The following is a 20,190-nucleotide window of genomic DNA, read 5'->3' on the forward strand; positions in this document are numbered from 1 at the left end:
CAGCTACCTAATTGACCAAGATAATGCAACTGATCACAGTATAAAAAGTACCTGCAGACACTGGCTGAAAGTCAAAGCAGGCGCCTGTCTGCTATGTAACCTACATGTCCCAAGCTTCACATGCTCCAAATGCCACCAAACCCGAGCCACCCACCGCTGTGGACACTCACGGGAGACCTGAGCCGGATGTCCAGTCCCTCGGCCAGTTTTTCTAAGATGACGGAGTATCCGGGAGTGAGGAGGGTGTGGTCACCCGCAAACTGGGCAAAGAATTCATTGTGGTCCCAGGAGCGAGCAGACACCTGGGAAATACCAGGAGAAGTTGGAAAACAAGAGGTGGTGGAAAACCTGCGGCCTGCACCTAAGGGACAAGAAAAGGAACCCAGGGTGGGAAAAACCATCCCAGGCAGGAGGAGAGAGGGTGAAACAGGAAGGAAGCGGGGAGTGACGGACGAACAGATAAAGCCAGGTGGATACTGCTGCCAGGGGAAGGAAATTTCTCAGTGATGCACAGGAAAGCTTATTTAGAACAAAATGTAGATATGATTTGGCCATGGGTACCACTCCCTGACAAAAAGATGTATTATACATCAACAACACTGGAAAAGGACAATTCTATGGAAAAGGACAATTCCTGCATCTGATCAGCTCCATATAGAAATATGCCACCTAGGTGTCTTCAACATGGAAATTCCATAGAAGCTGAAATGCAGCATGATTTTGGGAAAGTGTTACTCCAATTGCAAAGAATCACTGAATGCAAACATCAATTGTTGTCCCTCCCCCACCCCTACCATAGAGGATAATTAAGTCGGGGATCATCCACAGAACTGTGATTCAATGGTGCAGCATATCCAAGTCGCATGATCAGAGCTGGTGACATGAATTGAAAAGTGAAAGTTAGTTGTTAAGTTGTGTCCAACTCTTTGCGACTCCATGGACTGTCGCCTGTCAGGCTCCATGGAATTCTCCAGACAAGAACACTGGAGTGGGTAGCCATTCCCTTCTCTAGAGGAACTTCCCGACCCAGGCAATTTTAAATTTATTTTAGCAAGATGAACAGATCCTAATTGCAAAGATGCTCTATTCTGGTTTCTTAAGAGCAGTGTTTTCAGCCCCCAGTTGCACAGGCATGCCTTGAGGGCCCCCCTGAAAAGGGCAGTGGACAGACACAGGCCCATGACCCCTCCCCCTCAGCACAACAGCCTTCCTGTCTTCAGGTTGATAGAGTGAGCATCTTCAAAGTCATTATTTGCAGAAAGGCTTCTCCTGCTTTAAAGAATTTTTTTTTCAAAACCACCATAGGGTTCATATACTCTAAAGTTGTGGTTTGGGGACTTTTAAGCAGCAGACCCACGGATCTCTGTTATCCAGACCATTGCGGGCTCAACATTTCAATATGTGAACACATACACACAGAAAGAAGCATGTTCAAAGCCCACCTGATGAAGGTTGCTGCCACAGGCATATTCCAGGTTACTGAGATGGAACTGAAGCACCTGCTCCTCCAGCTCACTGAACTGGATTCCAGACTCTTTGATAAAAGCTTTGTAGATCTCCTCTATCTTTTCTGCAATGGGAAGGGAGCAAAGCAGAAGAAAAAAAAAAAAAAGTTTGGACATTATGGTCCAATTACTTATTCTTTGCGCTCCACCTCCTTCAACCCGCATGGCCCTAAACTTTGGAAGATCTTTCCCAGGTAGACCCAGGGGAAAGGGTAAATGTCTTGACAAGGTTGGTTTCTCTCGGGAAGGAAAAGCATGTCTTAACGGGGAACGAAGCTATGAGGGTCCTATGTCTTCAACCCTGTTTCATTTCTGCTTAGTGGAGAACCAATTTTTTCTTTTGCTTGAGATAAAGGAAAAGTAACCTCTGTATATATAAATACAGAGAGAGAATTTCCATTCCCTTTCTGCTCCTACTGCACCACCTTAAAGTCAAGTTCTTATAACAGCTCACCTCCACCAAAAGATCTATCATAGACTGACAACTGGCTATCGTCTCTTGCAAACATTCCAAATATTCCACCATGGACTTCCACGAAGGCAACTCTCTGGCTCAACACCTTTAATTACTGGTTCTCCATTGCCTATGTAATAAATTCCAAAACCCACAGCCAGACAGAGTAAGCACATTTTTAGCTTTTCCAAAGACAGCAAACCCCACCTGCCCACTCGCTCAATCTTTTCCTGGTAAATGCCAACCCTGCCACGTCTGCTACTACCATGCTTCTCCCTGGAATGCCCTGCCCCTGCACCCCAGTCCCGTCCATCCTTTATAGACCAGCATCACCTGGCCACCACCAGCCTCAGGAATCACTCCCTGGTTATCAACCCCCAGCACTTATCTATCCCATTCAACTGGAACTTTCAACTACACATACACATCCTTGTGTTATCATTCCAATGACTGTCTTAGATTCCTTTTGGGGGGAGGTGGAGGGGGAAAAGTCTTGTGCCTGACAAATATCTCAGCAAAAATGACCTCTTTAGAATGTTTCCAGTGATGACAACCATCCAACAAAGACGGGGCAGACTCAAAGCTTCTATAAGGCATTCTGCACATGCTTGACTAGAGACAGAACTGGGTATCAGTTCGCTTCTTTTTTTTCCGACAACTGAAGGTTCTCATTAATATGTTCCATTCTTATGCTAGACTGCTGTATGGAGATGTCCACGGCATCTTTGTGCTACGCTCTTGTTCCTAGACCTCTGGGTTTTTTCCACTTTCAGTACCTTCTCATACCAATCCCACCCTGGTCTCCCGCTATATAGTCTCTGTTTTCCTTTGGGTTTCATAAAGGTATGGGAAGAACCAAGATTGCTAAAATAGTACATAAAATTAAAGTATAAGCAGGCTGAGAGAAGCCTTCATGTGATTTCTACATAAATAACATTTTAAAGCTTTAGTCCATTTGCTTTGTGAAATTCACTCTAGCTTCTAACTACTTATACTTTTGTCTTCTGAGCTAAATCTAATGAGGTGAGAGCTCAGACAGCTGAGATACTACACTAGGCAGGCTCTAATGTAACCTCATGTAGAGATGGGGGCATTATTACTAAAGCTTTTCAAAAAATATATCAATATGATGAAACAACTACTTATAGAGTAAATATTGCTGATCCTCCCTTAGTAACTTGTTTTAAGCAAAGCCAAAACATTACTAATTTTTGTAGATAATGACCCTGAAAGAATCATGACGAGAACGCCACCCAGCGACTGTCACACAAACACTAACCAAATTCTGAGAACATCCTGCAAGTCCACCTAGTTGCTGTCTTCCAGAAAATTCAACTACTTGCCACTTGGTCTGGGCACTACCACATTTGACTTAACGATCCCAGTCAACCCCCGGACGTTTCTAAAAATGTTCTGTTATGGTTTGTCTGTCAACACTTTTACTAAGGATGGTTAGAAAGTGGGTCGGTCTCAGAGGTGAAGACTTGAGGTCATGGGGGGTGGGGTGGGATGGGATGAGAGGATTAAGAGAGGAGACAGACAGTCCCTGCTGAGAAATTTACCCCAAACAGAGATGGAGCCTATGCCAGAACCCTCACACAGAAACACAAAGTTGAAGCCAATTAACACCCTGGCAGTTGAGTTAAAATGCTCACAATGTAAGAGACTCCAACATGCTCCCAAGAATTACAAATGAATACATTCAGGTCATGAAATCGTAGGTTAAATAAATATCAATTTAAGAAGCAATATAGTAAGATCTCAGCTGGCGCCTTCAGAGAAATGAGCTGTTACTGTTAGGTTTTCTAGAGGGCTGTGGTGAATATGGTCCATTCGGTACCAAAGCCTAAAAGTTTTGAATTACAATTCTTAAATTATAATGTAGAGTCTTGCATTCTTAAACAAAATATATGTATAAAATAAATCTTAACCTTCTGTCTGAAAAAGGAAAAGAAATCCTGGCACATAGAAACTCTAATCTAGAAAAGTCATTACACGGTGGCTAGTTATTCACATAGAGCTTATCACATGTTTTCTTAAAAGCAAGTTCTTCTGGGAAATTGAAAATTAAACATTTACATGATTTTTTAAAACACTGGCTATTGTGTGAAGTAAACTGTATGTGTGTGCATGTGCACACACACATCTAAAGGTCCCTGAAGCAGTTTTGCTCCCCTTTATGGAATGGCCAGTCAAAAAGGGATGCTCCGAAGGACTATTCTCATTGGGTCCACCCAGGCTTGTGGATGGATGATGCTACCGCTGATCAAGCTTAAGTTAGAATGAGACTCAGATGGAACAATCAGAACACCATTCTCCCCATACCTCCTAAAGGGACATCTTGGAGCTGAGTCTTATCCTTTCTCCACTCAGAGACCACATCCAAGAGAGCATTAAAATGAAAATCCATGCGCTTGTCAATAGTGGGGTCAGTTATTCTTCCACCTTCCTGAATTAAGTCACATCTTTCTCCAAACTTATGCATGCTGATGCCAAGCTTCAAAATAATAAGAATAAGAAGGTGAAAAGTTTTCCCTGGAAAAAATAGGTACAGGTTCTAAGCTGCAATCAGACAGAGCTCTCATGGAGCAAAGGGTCAGTAAGGATCTCTCAAAAATACAGGCTGATCAGGGCATGGCCACAAAGGCAGGCAGTGAAAAACCAGCATGGAACCGGAAAAGGGGAGGGTGCCAACAACAGCTTCCAGGCCATGCCCTCCACCAAGATTTATCCATGCTTCAGACGCTATCACTGCGCACCGCCCCTCCCTGCTCTGACACCCTCTCTCTGTGGAATCTCATGGGAAAGAGCACACAAACGCACAGACACTCACAAAAGTTGAGGCTGAACTGACTGTCAATCAATAGTTCACAAAAACCCTTGGATCTACCATAGGTCTTCAAAGAAATCAGGTCGGGTTGCCCAACGAGAGACAGGAAGCCCCATTAATTCTCAGATAAACAATGAACAGTTTTTTTTTTTTAAAGCATAAGTAGGTCCCAGAGAGTGCATGCAAAATATCCCATGTGATACTGGGACATACTTATATCAAAAAAATTATCAGTGTTTATCTGAAAGTCAAATTTAAGTTGGCATTCTGTAATTTTGTTTGCTTAATCGGGCAACTCTACAGCAATGAGCTAATCAAGTGGCCTGCAAATTAACACACAAATATAATTACAGACCTGGGGGGGCGGGGAGGGGGGATTAAGTCTTCCAGTTCCACCTTCGGAGAAAGGAAGAACTGTACTTTTTCTCATTTACTTTTCAGAAGGGATGAGGGGCAACACATCATTCTGGGTTTATTACGTGTTATCTAGAGGCATATTAATACTGCATACAAGCAAACTGAGACCATCTTTTGTTCATCTACAGCATAAATCGTAAAGAAACTCACTTGTTCACACATGAGTGCTACTGGGTTGTTAACACAGCCGTTGACAATCTGGGCTCCTCGTCCCACCGTGACGCCTGTGAAAGACTTATCATCCCATACTCGGCCTCCAATTCTGTCTTTGGCCTCCAGGACAGTCACCTAAAAAGACAGACAATCAGAGAAGCTGAAGAAGATGGAACAGTCATAACCAAATGCAGTACAAATGTAAAGTGACACAGTAAGATGAGTTTTGCATCTAGTTAATACATTATCATATTATTAGAAAAATGACTTTAAAAAGAGGGCAGTGTGTCAAGGATCCGACAATTCCATTCCTGGACGTCTCTCTGGACAAAATTATAATTCAAAAAGATACATGCATCCCCATGTCCATAGAAACACTATTCACAACAGCCAAGATGTGGAAAAAACCTAAGCATCCATCAACAGATGAATGGAAAAAGATGTGATGTGTGTATATATATATGTATACACACACACACACACACACACACACAGAGGAATACTATTCAGCCATGAAAAAGAAGAAAATAATGCCATTCGCAGCAGCATGGATGGACCTAGAGATGATCATACTAAGTGACATAAGTCAGAAAGAGAAAGACAAATGCCACATGATATCACTCATACGTGGAATCTATTACACAAATGAACATATCTGCAACACAGACAAAAAAAAAGTCACATGTGATCCTAAGCACGACCCCATGGGCTTGGCCAGCACAGACTGGTCCCACAGCCAGAGTGCTTTATCTCCTCCAAATTTCTGATGCTGGAGGCGGAAGAAGCTGCTCTCAGGTGGACAGCCCTGTGCCTCAAAGAGCAACCCTGCTCTTGGTTGCAGAAGCTGAAAACAGGAAGCCTCTTCAGTGCAAAAGCAGTCCTTTTGCTTCTGGAGCCCCAAGAGCAGTCCTTCAGACAGCTCCAGGAGGCTTCCGAGCTAAGCACCTCTGAGGTTACTCAGAGGAATCTATTTCCTAACCAGGAGGGATGGTTTCTCCAGAGAAAGGGGAGAACAACAGAGGTCCCCTGAATACTCTTCTTCCTCGGACCTAAATTCCTCACTTTCTCCAACTAGAAAGGCTTCAGCTCTCCACCTTCTCTCTGACTTCAGATGAACCCAGAACCATCCATTTCTAGTTTCTTTTTTAGTTTGTAAGAGGAAGGCTGAATGTTAAAGAAATCTCCTCCTCCCCCGACTTTGGCTAGAAATAACTTTTTTAATCGAAATATAGTTGACTTACAATGCTTCTGGTATACCACAAAGTGATTCAGTTATACATACGTATACATATAATTTTTTTCAGGAATAACTTTCCCTGTAACATAACGTGAATTTCCCAAGCAAAAAACAAGAAAAGTTGGTCCTAATATCTATTGCTGAAATATACATATGGCCAATTAAAATACCTCACAGCTTAATAGCTCTCAGACAATATTTTGAAATGCAAACACACTTCCTATAAACTCAATTCAGATTCTCCTGGTTTTGTTAGTAGTATATATAGAGTCCAAGATGTAGATCTTGCTTCCCACCAAAAGGAAAACCTCTGAGGCACAACCACTAAAAACTTTCTCATTTCTGAAACTCCGCCAGCAGAGAAGATGCTATGAAAAATGTTGATTCTTTTAGCCACACAGAGCACAGCGAAAGACTAATTCAATTCTACCAAACTGATTTTCACATTTGGTTTAATGGAAAACCAAAGTCCTTGCAAAACAAGTTTTCAAAAAATGGAGAAATGAGTCAGACCTAGGAAGTCCCAGAAATCTGGGAGACTTGAATGAATCTAATGGAAATTAGATACTGAATTGCACAATTTTTTTGTAATCGACTCTATTTTGGCTTTTTACAAGTAGAATAAGGCAATACGCTAGATAAAAAGAAATAATATAGCTAGCTAGTGGGAAGTTGCTATATATCACAAGTAGCCCAGTTAGATGCTTAGTGATGACTAGGGATGGCAGGGGGAGGGAGGTCAAGAGGGAGGGAATATATATGTATAATTACAGCTAATACTCATCATTGTATGGCAGAAACCAACACACACAGAAAATAAAGGATTTCTAAAAGTAATAAAAATAAAATGCATTTTGATATGAAAATTAACAAGAAAGAGTATCTTTCCTTGGGGAAGAAGGCTACCCCAAATATGGTAATTTAGTCGCTAAGTCATGTCTGACTCTGGTGACCCCATGGACGATATAATGCATGTAGCATTCTTTGCTAAAATCAGGAACTAGTTTCCAAGTCTTAGAAAATTTGGACCAATGGAGCAGTTAACCATCTGTTTTCACCTCCATGTCCTCCAAGTCTTACCTTAATTCCAAAGTTATGCAGTTGCCTAGCAGCTGCTAATCCGGCTGGACCAGCCCCAATAATGATGACTGATTTCTTTACGAAAAGAAAAAAAGAAACAAAAATCCAATTAGAGCAATGAAAAAATATGTACTAGAAGGGGCCAACTGCCAAGCAATGTTAGTTCATCTGTATTTCTTTGTTGTCCCATTTATAGAAAGGTACTTCCCTAAAGAACATAACAGTACTTGTCCTAAGTCATCCACCCCTTCCTCTTTTCTACCGTCCAGGGGAACAGTGGTTGATATTCTTTCCCCTGAAGAAATGCATAATCTACAAAAGTCTCACTTTATAACTTTTAGTGCGATAATGTGAGTTTTACTTGTATTATTAACATAGAATCATGGATCATGACCATTGGCAGCAGCACTGCTAGGGTGACGGTCACCTACGTTGTGGTAATCTTTAGGCAGAAGATGCTGGTCGGGGCCGACGCTGAGAACTCCTGTGTTGATGAGACCTTTCCTCGTCATAAAATAAAGTATCCTCTCCACCTCTTGAACGCATCGAATGCGCACGAGACCCCGGACGATGATGTGAGGAATACATTTCTGAGGAGTAAGAGCTTCCTGTGTTTGGAAATAAAACCAAATTGTTAAACTAACTGACCGAAAACAAGTCTTGGTTCCTCAAAAAGGGAAACACAAGAATGACCATATGACCCAACAATTCTATTCCTACGTACGTACTGGAAAGAACTCAAAAGTTAGTTTCCAAAAAAAATGCATGGTAGCATTATTCGAATTGCCAAAAGGTGGGAATGATCCAAGCGTCCATCAGTGGGTGACAGTGTAAAGCTAAATGTGGTCTATCCATACACGGACTATGATTTGGTTGTAAAAAGAAATGGAGTACTGACACATGCTACAACAGTGAAGAACCTTGAAAACGTCATGCTAAGTAAAGAAGCTAGTTGCAAAAGGCCACATGCTATACGATTCCACTTATGTGAAACACCCAGAACAGGCAGATTTTATAGAGACAGGAAGTAGGCAGTGCCGTGCTTAGTCAGTCGTGTCCGACTCTGTGCGACCCCATGGCCTGCAGCCCGCCAGGCCCCTCTGTCTATGGAATTCTCCAGCCAAGAATACTGGAGTGGGTTGCCATGCCCTCCTCCAGGGGATCTTCCCAACCCAGGGATCAAACCCAGGTTTCCCGCATTGCAGGCAGACTCTTTACCATCTGAGCTACCAGGGAAACCTAAGAATACTGGAGTGGGTAGCCTATCCCTTTTCCAGGGGATCTTCCCAACCCAGGAATCAAACAGGAGTCTCCTGCATCACAGGTGGATTCTTTACCAGCTGAGCTACCAGGGAAGCCCAGAAAGTAGGCCAGTAGTTGCCAGAAGCTGGGAGAAGAAAGGAGTGGGCAGTCACTGTTTAATGGGTGTGAGGTTTCCTCTTGGAGCAATGAAAAAGTTCTGGAACTGCATAGAACTGATGGTTGTACGACACTGTATATGTACTTAATGCCAATGACCTGTACATTTTACAATGGTTAAAATAGTAAAAATGATAAATCTCATGTTGTGCATGTTTTGTGTGGTGTGTTAGTGCTCAGTCGTGTCCGACTCTTTGCAACCCCATGAGCTGTAGCCCACCAGGCTCCTCTGTCCATGGAATTCTCCAGGCAAGAATACTGGAGGGGGTGGCTATTCTCTTCTCCAGGGGATTTTTCCAACCCAGGGATCAAACCCTGGTCTCCTAAACTGCAGGCAGATTCTTTACCATCTCAGCTACCAAAAAAACCCCAAAAACCTCCCAGGATAACTGGAATCCACCATTTATCATTAAGATAGAGTAAGACCAAAGGGAGGTCTGCCTGGCGAAGGAAGAAAGGAACAGAAGAGGCACACAGCAATCTGTGTTTTATTACCTAAGTTTCCCCTCGCAGAGAATGACCGATACAGGGAGTGTGGGTGCAGCGCACACCGCAAATATATTCCTGACTCAGTAAACCACACAACAAAGGCCATTATAGAAACCCAGGCTGCTGTTGGCCCTGGGATCTGAAAAAGCTGGGTTCTCATCACTGATAAGATGAAGGAGGAACGGACTTAGGAACTTTTCAGAAAAAAAAAAAAAAAGACCCTGACCTTGTTTACTCCAAAAGCTTTGGTAAGGGTTGGTTCAGCTCAAAGATTCAAGAGTAAGGTGGCCTCCTCGCAGGCTCGTGAAGTTAGAACAGGTTTGGGCCATGGGTCACAGAGGCCAGGTGCCCATTCTGGTCTTTCCTCTACTTGTCCCCAACCCCCAGCTCCAAAAGAATCTGATCAAGCACAGGAAGATGACTACAGGCTCAAAATACGAAAGAAACAACATGTACAACATTGGCTTGGATTGCAGCAGCAGATTAAAAAATGTGTTTGTGTTCATGACTTAAAAAAAAAATCATATTTAGTCTGACTCCTTGTTTGTTTTTCTGACTCCTTAAAAGCAACCATATTTTAGTTTCCCCACTAGAGTATTAAATAGACACATCTTATGATCTTATTACAAATTAAAACAGATCCACACTGACAAGTGGAGGACTTTTTAAATAAAAGTCTTCCACAGCATAAGTCCAATTTCAAAGTCAACTAAAAAGAAATGTCACGAAAAATGAACCCAAGGCTGTTTCTGAAAATGCATCTTCACAGCTTATTTACAGGAAAATTCTGACCACAGTTTTGTTTTGTTCAGCAAATGTTTACTGAATACCTACTTTAAGGCTGCTGGAGAGGAAATGAGTAACTCTACTTTGCCCAACCCACTCACCTGGGTATAATTCATATCAACTGCATTTATAGCTGTAACTTAATCCAATCATCTAGGGCTGGGGTCTAATTCAATGAAATACCAGAGCAGACCCGGAATATCTTTCTTTAACCAAGCTTGGCAGTCTGGCAAAATGTTCTATATTCAGCAGTCACTCAAATAATTGCAGAAGAAATTAATAAATTGGAAAAATACTAGGGTCAGGAAAGACTTTGCTTAAAAAAAAACTGTAGTCTCCCCACCCATCCATCCCCCAATTTATCTTCATCCCTTCAAGCTAAGTGCTGTTTGAAGTCCCTAACATTCATTCAGTCCCAGAAAAGAACCAATCACTGGTTTCAGATGCTTGAGGATAACAAACTGAGTAAGAATTCCTGCCCTCCAGGGGGTTTATGTTCCAATCTTTAATGTTTTATTCTTTTTTCTCCTGGCATTATCATTGGAACTCCTTGACTCAACTTTGCACTGTACACTCACTCACTCACTAGAGAGTCAAGAATTCTGGTGACACATGGCCTAAAGCAGTGGTTCTCGGGTGCTGAGACTCGGCCCCGTTTGGCAATATCTGGAGACATTTTTGGCTATCACACCAGGTGGTGGTGGGGGTTGCTATGGCATCTAGTGGGTAGAGGCCAGGGATGCTGCCTCAACACCCTACAATGCAAAGGACAGCCCCCACACAGAGAGTATCCACCCAAACGTGTGGTGGAGACACACGGATCTAAAGGAGACCAAGCCACTCCTCTAAGAGAAGTCTGTGTCCACGTGCTGCTGGCCAGCCTGCCCTCCACTCACCTTGCAGTTAGTGAACCACAGGGCGAGGACAAGGTTCCTGAGAGCCAGATACATGGTGGGGTCCCGCGAGTACTCCGGGAATTCGTAGAGCTCATCCAGCTCCATCACGTCTGGCCTCACGCACAAGGCTTTGCCGCACTCGTTGGGCTGGTAGAAAGGCTGGAAGTACCGGTTCATGCCTGGAACTGAGGGGAGAAGCAAAGGAGTCAATCTCACAGGCTGTAAATTCCAAATCTGGATAACTATTAGTCACTCAGTCGTGTCTGACTCTTTGCGACCCCATGGACTGTAGCCCGCTAGGTTCCTCGGTCCATCGGATTCTCCAGGCATGAATACTGAAGTGGGTTGCCATTTCATTCTCCAGGGGACCTTCCCGACCTAGGGATCAAACCTGGGTCTCCTGCACTGCAGGCAGATTCTTTACTGTCTGAGCCACCAGGGAAATCTGGGTAAGCTGAAGAGCAGAAACAAAACAAACCAAAAAGGAGGGTCTAGACAAGCTTCCCGGTCTGTCCTACACAAATGCTTCCGCTTCCTCTGTCCAATTAGACCTGCTAGGTGAAAATTAAAAAATATTTCCCCATTCTTTCTTCACAAATTCAATTTCTGCGGCACAGAAATTTAAAAAAAAATTTTGTTAAGGAAAAACATGTGCTATAAAATCTGCCATCTTAATCATGTTTGAGTGCCGCTGCTGCTAAGTCACGTCAGTCGTGTCCGACTCTGTGCGACCCCATAGACGGCAGCCCACCAGGCTCCGCCGTCCCTGGGATTCTCCAGGCAAGAACACTGGAGTGGGTTGCCATTTCCTTCTCCAATGTGTGAAAGTGAAAAGTGGAAGTTAAGTCGCTCAGTTGTGTCTGACTCGTGGCAATGCCATGGACTGCAGCCCACCAGGCTCCTCCGTCCATGGGATCTTCCAGGCAAGAGTACTGGAGTGGGGTGCCATTGCCTTCTCCTTTGAGTGCTACATATTCACATTGTTTCTCAACAGATTTCCAGAATGTCTTCATCTTGCAATCTGTGGTGTTGCAGAAGACTCTTGAGAGTTCCCTTGAACAACAAGGAGATGCAACCAATCAATCCTAAAGGAAATCAACCCTGAATATTCATTGGAAGGACTGATGCTGAAACTGAAGCTTCAATATGTTGGCCACCTGATGTGAAGAGCCGACTCACTGGAAAAGACCCTGAGGCTGGGAAAGATTGAAGGCAGGAGGAGAAGGGGGCGACAGAGGATGAGATGGTCGGATGGCATCATTGACTCCATGGACGTGAGTTTGAGCAAAGTCCGGGAGACAGTGAAGGACAGGGAAGCCTGGTGTCCTACAGGCCACAGGGTCACAAAGAGTTGGACATGACTTAGCAACTGAACAACAACTTCATCTTGCAAACCTGAAATTCCAAACCCAACTGAATGCCAAATCCCCATGGAAATATATCTTAAAAGAAACTATTATTGAAGTTTTTCTGATTAGAAGACAGGCTCACAGAAGTAAATAACCAATCACTAACCCCTGATAATCCTTGAGTGGTATTAAACCCAGACTAACGTACGTTCTGCCTCTATGAAAGAAAGAAAAAAAGCCAAAAAAATGCACTGAAAAGGGTTTTTTTTCCTACCTGCTTTTCAAGAACATTGTCCCATATCATTAAATTTGACTTCCATGGACATACAGTGCTATCTTATTTATTATCTACTCCCCTATTTCTGGGCATTTTGATTTTATCCAATTACTTCACTACTGTAAACGCCACACATCTTTGGACTTTTGATAATCTTTCATAATTTAGGATAAATTCCTACATCCAAAGAGGATCTATTGTAAGGTTTTTGATTCACACTGCCAAACTGCCCTTCATATATGTACACACCGACTAATTAGTGTCTGAGGGCCTGTTTCATTCCACCTTTGTTAACACTGGGATTTATCACTTCCGTTGTGATTTCGACCACATCTCGATTTTTGGAGGGTCCAGTGCTACTAGTTAAAACCTTAATAAAAGGCCACGATGTCAAAATCCACTTGCGCCAAAGATGAAGTTTGTTAGTGTGCAGGAGATGATCTAGAATTCTCGCTCGTACACCGAGATTTCTGATGGAGAATTTTTTTTAAATCCCTTGAAAGTAAACAGTCATCAGTTTGCTTGCCTTGACCTGAAGTTTTTTCAAGAGTGGGTCGTTTTGACTGTAATTATCAATGGCATAATTAGAAGCAGAATGACTCAAAGAGAAAAAAGAAGGGTGGCTCATCGAGTCAAAACTTTCTTCCGGCATGCCAGAGTGAGTAGGCACTATCATCAAATTACGCAGCTATCCAACTCTCAAAGAAATGCTCATTAAACTCCGTAGGTACGATTCCTAGACAAGTGTTACAGGCGTTCCCAATGATTAAAGCAAAAATTAACTAATGTATACAAATAATATGAGTGATTCACAGTAACACCAGATTCATGAAATAACGAGGTGCTTTGTACCAAGTGAACACATTTAAAACAAACAAACAAAAAAACCATCTTTTCCATTCTGCTCACCCACACATTTCCAGGGCAAGGGAGGGGAGGGAAAGCAGGGAGGGCCAGGCCCAGCGCTCACCCAGCACAGAAGGGACCGCCTTGGGGTGCTCCAGCTTCCCGGGGCTGGTGTCGCTGGCCACGCGGTGCGTGCTGGTGCAGGACGGACTCATGCCCACACAGTCTGGGTAGTAGGCCGAGAGCAGGGGAGCAGCCACGCTGTCTTTCAGCAAAGGGGGCAAGATGAGCATGGAGTACCACCAGTGGTTGGACACTTCGGACACTCTCTGCAAGGGGGCAGAGCAAGACAAACAGGGACAGTGGCGGACGAGAGATGGACATGCAGGGTCCACCAAGGACAGAGGGTTCTCGTTCTGTCATTCATTCTCATTCATCCTCCACCCTGTACTTTGCCTCTGCTCAGTCCTAGGCCAGAGTCCTGCACAGGCAGACTGAGAAATAAAGACTCCTGATGAGATCTGGAGAGCATGTTTTTCAAGCCTAGTTTCTTCAGATCTATAGCAAGAGGTCTCCCTTTCCCCCTGGGAAAAAACTCCACCAACACCAGGTAAGTCTTTTTTTTTTTTTTTTTCTGGCTGCGTCCTGTGGCATAAGGGATCCTAGTGCTTGACTAGGGATCAAAGCATGCCCCCTGCATTGGGAGCACCGAGTCTCAGCCACTGGACCACCAAGGAAGTCCCAACATCAGATAAGTCTTAATGGTGCCTCCACTGACTCTCCAGGAAGCCTAGGTTTGTGTAAGTCTGACACGAGGAACTTCCTTCTGTTCAGGAATCATTTATCACCTGGCCCTTCCCCCTTTTAAACTTAGGATCTAAAGCTAATGGAAACTGCAAAATTCAGCCAAAAAACAAAAAAATTCTCTGAAGAAGCAGTCAAATATTACTGCTTTTGGCCAGAGGTTACGAAAAATTTTTTTCAGAGGGAAAAATACATGACAATCAGCAAAATAAGATGCTCCGTGTAGACTGAACTGAAGAAGCTATTTTTGGTCTTAAAATATGTGATCATATTCCAGATTTTGAATTAACATATGGAGTCATTCGATCAAAGCAGCCTGGTGATGACTGTTGCGATAAAAATAAAATTTACCTGCTTCTAAAGCAACACTGCCAGAAATCCTATACTAGGCAGATTTTGCTAAACATGATCTTAAATGTATGCTCCAGGAATTCTAGGAATCTAATAGAGGAGAACCCTGGGCTCGGGAACCCTCTTGATGTTAGTTCTCCAGTCTCCAAGCAAATGTCACCTGCCATCAAGCTGTGGTTTATGAATTAAAGATGCATTTTTTGCCCTTCAGATTTCAGAGTCCAAATCTCAGGCAAGCATTTTCTCAGCTTACTACAAGCCCCAACATCCCTCATAAATTATTCCCAGCTGGTTCACACTTTTTTTTCTTTTTTTGATGCAGACCTTTTTTTTTTTTTTTTTTTACTTATTAAATCTGCTACAATATTGCTTCTGTTATATACCTTTTGTGTTTTTGGCCATGAGGCATGTGAGATCTCAGCTCCCCGACCAGGGATCAAACCCCCACCTCCCTTCGCACTGGAAGGCAAAGTCTTAACCACTGGACCACCAGGAAAGTCCCTCACACATTCATTTTACTTGCCTGGTCCCTGATAGCTTTTCAGTTTGCTATCTTTGTCCTTAAGGCTTGTTTTAGGTTTGGCTACCCTTGACCAGCCTGTGCTGGACCAAAAAGAAGCAAAGTTCCATTTCATAAACCTGCCCCAGAGTCTTTCTTAACTGAAGACAAAAATAAGTAACTGGCATATGAACATCCAGGGACTCTTCTGAACTTTTTAAGGTTCTTAGAATATGGCCTCTGTCCTAAAGTTCAGATTCCTTGAGAGCACAATGGTCTGAACACTAGGGGAAATACTCATAAAGTAATTTTTAAACTGTATTTAAAGTTATTTTTTCCTTTGTTTCTATAATGTCATCTCATTTACCCTGAATCTGGAAATTATCTGGGCCACTGCTTTACTGTAGAAATGTTTGAGGGTACAGTTATTTATTTTTTTCATGTGGGTATATGTGTGTGTCCCACACAGCCCTTTATGTAACAGAACAGACATGCCAGGGGTCAGTTCTCCCTCTGCCTGAACATCAATCACATTCCCTGAGTTTCACATCTAGAAAAGCCACAAACTAACAATCTGAATCACTGTCATGCAGAATAACTCAGAAACTCATAATTTAAAAAAAAAAAAGATCATCTTCTGAAATAGCCGCTGGATCTGGCTCTGTGACAAATCCAGTCAGCTCAGGGAGCAAAGTTTCCTAAGACAAGCGACACGTGGCGAGGCTCTGCCAGCTGCTGCCCCTTCCACATCTGGGCAGAGACGGGACAAAGCAGTTACGCTGAGGTCAGAATAACACGAGAAGCCTCTCACAGCTGAATCTGGGCCAAGACCATCAAATTATGGGCCTCTTGTTCGTTTCCTGGAACGATTCAAGTGGCAAGAAGGTCATAAATTCCCCCTTGGAAAACAAGTATAACAAGTCTGATCCTTGTAGGAAGGCACGGCGTCAGTTTCTGCCTTTTTATTTCCTTTAAATATAAAACGATAAAATTTTAGTGTTTTTTTTTTTTTTCAAGTTGGGTGAGGATCATTCATAACACCATTCCTGCTAGCATTTTCATCACATAGTTAACATGTGAGATTAAAAAGCCTTTGATCAGCAACCAAATAAAGACACTCATAACACTGTTACTGTGTTTTACTTATCATACTTATCACTGAAAGTGTGATGCAGGCTAATCTGAAACGTGTAGAAATACTCACTAGATCCTCTGGGAGGGAACAATGGTCTGAGGTCTCAGGCTGCAAAAACAAGACAAAAAGTATTAATTAGGTTTAATTATAAAATATAGTCTTTTTTTTTCAAAGATTCATTGATGTGGACCATTTTTAAAGTCTTTATTGAATGTGTTATACTATTGCTTCTGGGTTTTTTGGCCTCAAAGGATGTGGGATCTTAGATCCCTGACCAGCACTCGAATGTATACCCTCTGCATTGAAGGTGAAGTCTTAACCACTAGACCGCCTGGGAAGTCCCTAAAATACAGTCATAAGTGTCAGTTTACCTTTAATAAGATACCTCTTTTCATCAATTAGAATGGAAAAGAGAAAGTGTGATAAAACACCCACATGAGCGAGGGTGCGAGGAAGACAGCTCCTCTTGCAAGGATGTCCTTGGTGGCAACCTACAACAATATGTAATAATTCTGGAGAACAATCTGACAAAATATGAGACCTTTAAATGCATGATAATTTGGCATTATCTTGTATAACTGAAGATGTACATACTATGATCAGTTCCACATCCACAAATTCAGTCAGTCTCGGATTAAAATATATTCAAAAAAATTGCAGAAAGTTCCAAAAAGTAAAATCTGAATTTGCCGTGCACCAGCAACTATTTATATAGAATTTACATTATATTAAATATTAAAAGTAATCTACAGATGAACTAAAGTACACGAGAGGATGTGTGTAGGTTACATGCAATACTATGCCATCTTATACAAAGGACTTGAGCATCTTCAGATTTTGATATCTGCAGGGTCCTGGAATCAAGCCCTGCAGATATGACTGCATTATGCCCAACAATTCTAGTCTTACTATACAGACATATCTCAGAGACATCATGGGCTCAGTTTGAGACCAACCATTGCAATAAAGCAAGTGTCACAATAGAAGTGACTCAAAAGAATTTTTTGGTTTCCCAGTGCACATAAAAGTTATGTTTACAGTATACTGTAGTCTATTAAGTGTGCAATAGCTTAAAAAAAAAAAAAACCTGCACATACTTTAATTAAAAAATACCTCAGGGACTGCCCTGATGATCCAGTGGTTAAGAATCCGCCTGCCAAGCAGGGGACAGGGGTTTGTTCCCTGGTCAGGGAAGATCCCACATGCCTTGGGGCAACTAAGCCAGTGTGCTAAAACTACAGAGCCCCAGTGCCCCAGAGCCCTTATGCCAAAATGAAGACTCAGAAGAGCCAAAAATAAATAAATAAATAAAGTAAAAATACTTTACTGCTAAAAATGCTAACCATCATCTGACACTGCAGAGTTGTCACAAAGCTTCAATTTGTAAAAAACGCTTATCTGTGAAGCGCAAAAAAGCAAAGTGCAATAGAACAAGGCATGACTATATTTTCTAGAGAGACGCTCGTCCACATCGCACCAAGAAAAGGATTAGAAAATGCTCGAAGAAGCATAGTTTGTAAGAGAGAAAACCTAAACACAAACCAGAAGTCCATCAAGAGTGGAAGGCAGAAACAAACTGTACTATAGTCAAACAACAGTACGGCAACGAGAGTAAACTGCAACACACTCCATGCATGGATGCACCTTCCAAACGTGACAGTGAGTTGAAAGAAGCCACACCCAAAAGCATGCATCTTGTATTATGCCATTTACATAAAGTTCAACAGGAAGCAACATCCACAGTGTTGTAAGTTGGAAGGGTAAGTAGGGACCTATAGCCACACCACCCTGAAAGCTCCTGTCCTCTCTGATCTCAGAAGCTAAGCGGGGTCAGGCTGGTTAGTATTTGGATGGGGGAGAAGAGGAAGTTAAGTAGTTACTCTGGGCAGGGGGAAGGGATGGACTCTTTAAGCGAAAGGCGGTGCAAGGGTGCTCCTGAGAGGCTGGTCAATTTCTTTACTGTTCAGTTCAGTTGCTCAGTTGTGTCTGATTCTTTGTGACCCCCATGGACTGCAGCACGCCAGGCTTCCCCGTCCATCACCAACTCCTGGGGCTTGCTCAAACTCATATCCATTGAGCTGGTGATGCCATCCAACCATCTCATCCTCTGTCGTCCCCTTCTCTTCCTGCCTTCAATCTTTCCCAGCATCAGGGTCTTTTCCAGTTGAGTCAGTTCTTTGCATCAGGTGGTCAAAGTTTTGGACGCATCAGTCCTTGCAATGAATATTCTTTTCAGATTGACTGGTTTGATTTCCTTGCTGTCCAAGGGACTCTCAAGAGTCTTCTCCAACACCACAGTTCAAAAGTATCAATCCTTTGGCGCTCAGCTTTCTTTACTGGGACCTGGCTAAATGTGGACTCTGAAAATTCACTGAGCTATGGCATTTTGATATGCGCTTTCTGTTTGTATATTTCAATTTAAAAAGTTACCTAAATAAACTGAAGATTGGCATACCATATGGTCTGGGAAATCTAGCCCTTGGAATATATTCCAGAGAAACTCTTTGCACGTGTGCACGAGGAAAACTGGAACAGGAAATGACAACCCACTCCAATATACTTGTTGGAGAATTCCACGGACAGAGGAGCCTCGTGGGCAATAGTCCACAGGGTCGCAAAGAGTCGGACATGACTCAGCACAGCACAGCACGGGAGAGACATGAAAGAACACGCGAGCCCCAAACTAGAAACAACCCCCCACACACCTATGAACAAGAGAACAGACACGCTAAGGTAGATCCACAGCAAAATTACACAGCAGGGACAAGTAATGACTCAGAGCTGCAGGCATCAACACGGAGGCAACCGAAAAGCCTCAGTGTTAAGGAAAAGAAGAAAGCTGCAGAAGAACGCAAACAACAGGGTACAATTTCCAACCAACATAAAATATGCAAAACTTCACATGTTATTTAGGGTTTCATACATATGTATCAACTCAAAAACAAAAAGCAGAGGGATAATAAATACAGAATTTGAAATACTGCTTGCTCTTGCAGGAGAGGCAGAGGAAGATAACCACTGAGGGGCACCTCGGGAGTGACGGAGGCACCGGTCACGCTGTTTCTAAAGCTGGGTGTGGGGACACGGTGAGTGTTCAACTTTACTCTTTACTCCTTAAACACAAATTATAAATCCTCTTGTGGGTCCAAGAATTATTTCAAATTAAAACAGCTTGATAGGACTTCCCTGGAGGCACAGAATATAAGAATCTGCCTGCCAATGCAGGGGACACGGGTTCCGTTCCTGAGCTGGGATGATCCCACATATCTTGGAGTAGCTAAGCCCGGACGCCACAGCTCCTGAGTCAGAATTCTAGAGCTCATGAGCCACAACCACTAAGCCTGCAGGCTGCAACTACTGGAGCCCGTGAGCCTGAGCCCGTGTCTGCAACAAGAGAAGGCACTGCAACGCGAGCAAGGCCCTTGCACTGCAATGAAGAGTAGCCCCCGCTCACCACTACTACAGAAAGCCTGTGCCCAGCAAGGAAGATCCAGGCCAGCAAAAATAAAAATACATAAATAAAACATTAAAAAACTGGATATGCTCTTTGACAGTAATGTTATTTCTCAGAATGGATCTCACAAATACACTAAAAACCAGCACAGGCACGAAGCTATTCACTACAGCGCACTCACTGATGCTAAACGTTTAAATGTCACCTAA

At 42.9% G+C, this 20,190-nt stretch overlaps 1 protein-coding gene across 4 annotated transcripts in view; it reads right to left on the reverse strand.

Moving 5' to 3' along the window:
- Positions 1–20,190, reverse strand: part of KDM1B (lysine demethylase 1B) — a 42,028-nt gene that overhangs the window by 11,715 nt on the left and 10,123 nt on the right. For all 4 annotated transcript variants that reach the window (XM_061147536.1, XM_061147533.1, XM_061147534.1 and 1 more), the window contains 9 exons: positions 16,597–16,635; positions 13,863–14,067; positions 11,267–11,451; positions 8,108–8,284; positions 7,677–7,751; positions 5,357–5,494; positions 4,285–4,456; positions 1,443–1,570; positions 171–302 (listed from right to left, as the gene is read on the reverse strand). In XM_061147536.1, the coding sequence (XP_061003519.1) occupies positions 171–302; positions 1,443–1,570; positions 4,285–4,456; positions 5,357–5,494; positions 7,677–7,751; positions 8,108–8,284; positions 11,267–11,451; positions 13,863–14,067; positions 16,597–16,635 (1,251 nt within the window). The remainder of the gene's footprint in view (positions 1–170; positions 303–1,442; positions 1,571–4,284; positions 4,457–5,356; positions 5,495–7,676; positions 7,752–8,107; positions 8,285–11,266; positions 11,452–13,862; positions 14,068–16,596; positions 16,636–20,190) is intronic.

Source organism: Dama dama, chromosome 7 (assembly GCF_033118175.1).
Source record: "Dama dama isolate Ldn47 chromosome 7, ASM3311817v1, whole genome shotgun sequence".
Classification (NCBI taxonomy): domain Eukaryota; kingdom Metazoa; phylum Chordata; class Mammalia; order Artiodactyla; family Cervidae; genus Dama; species Dama dama.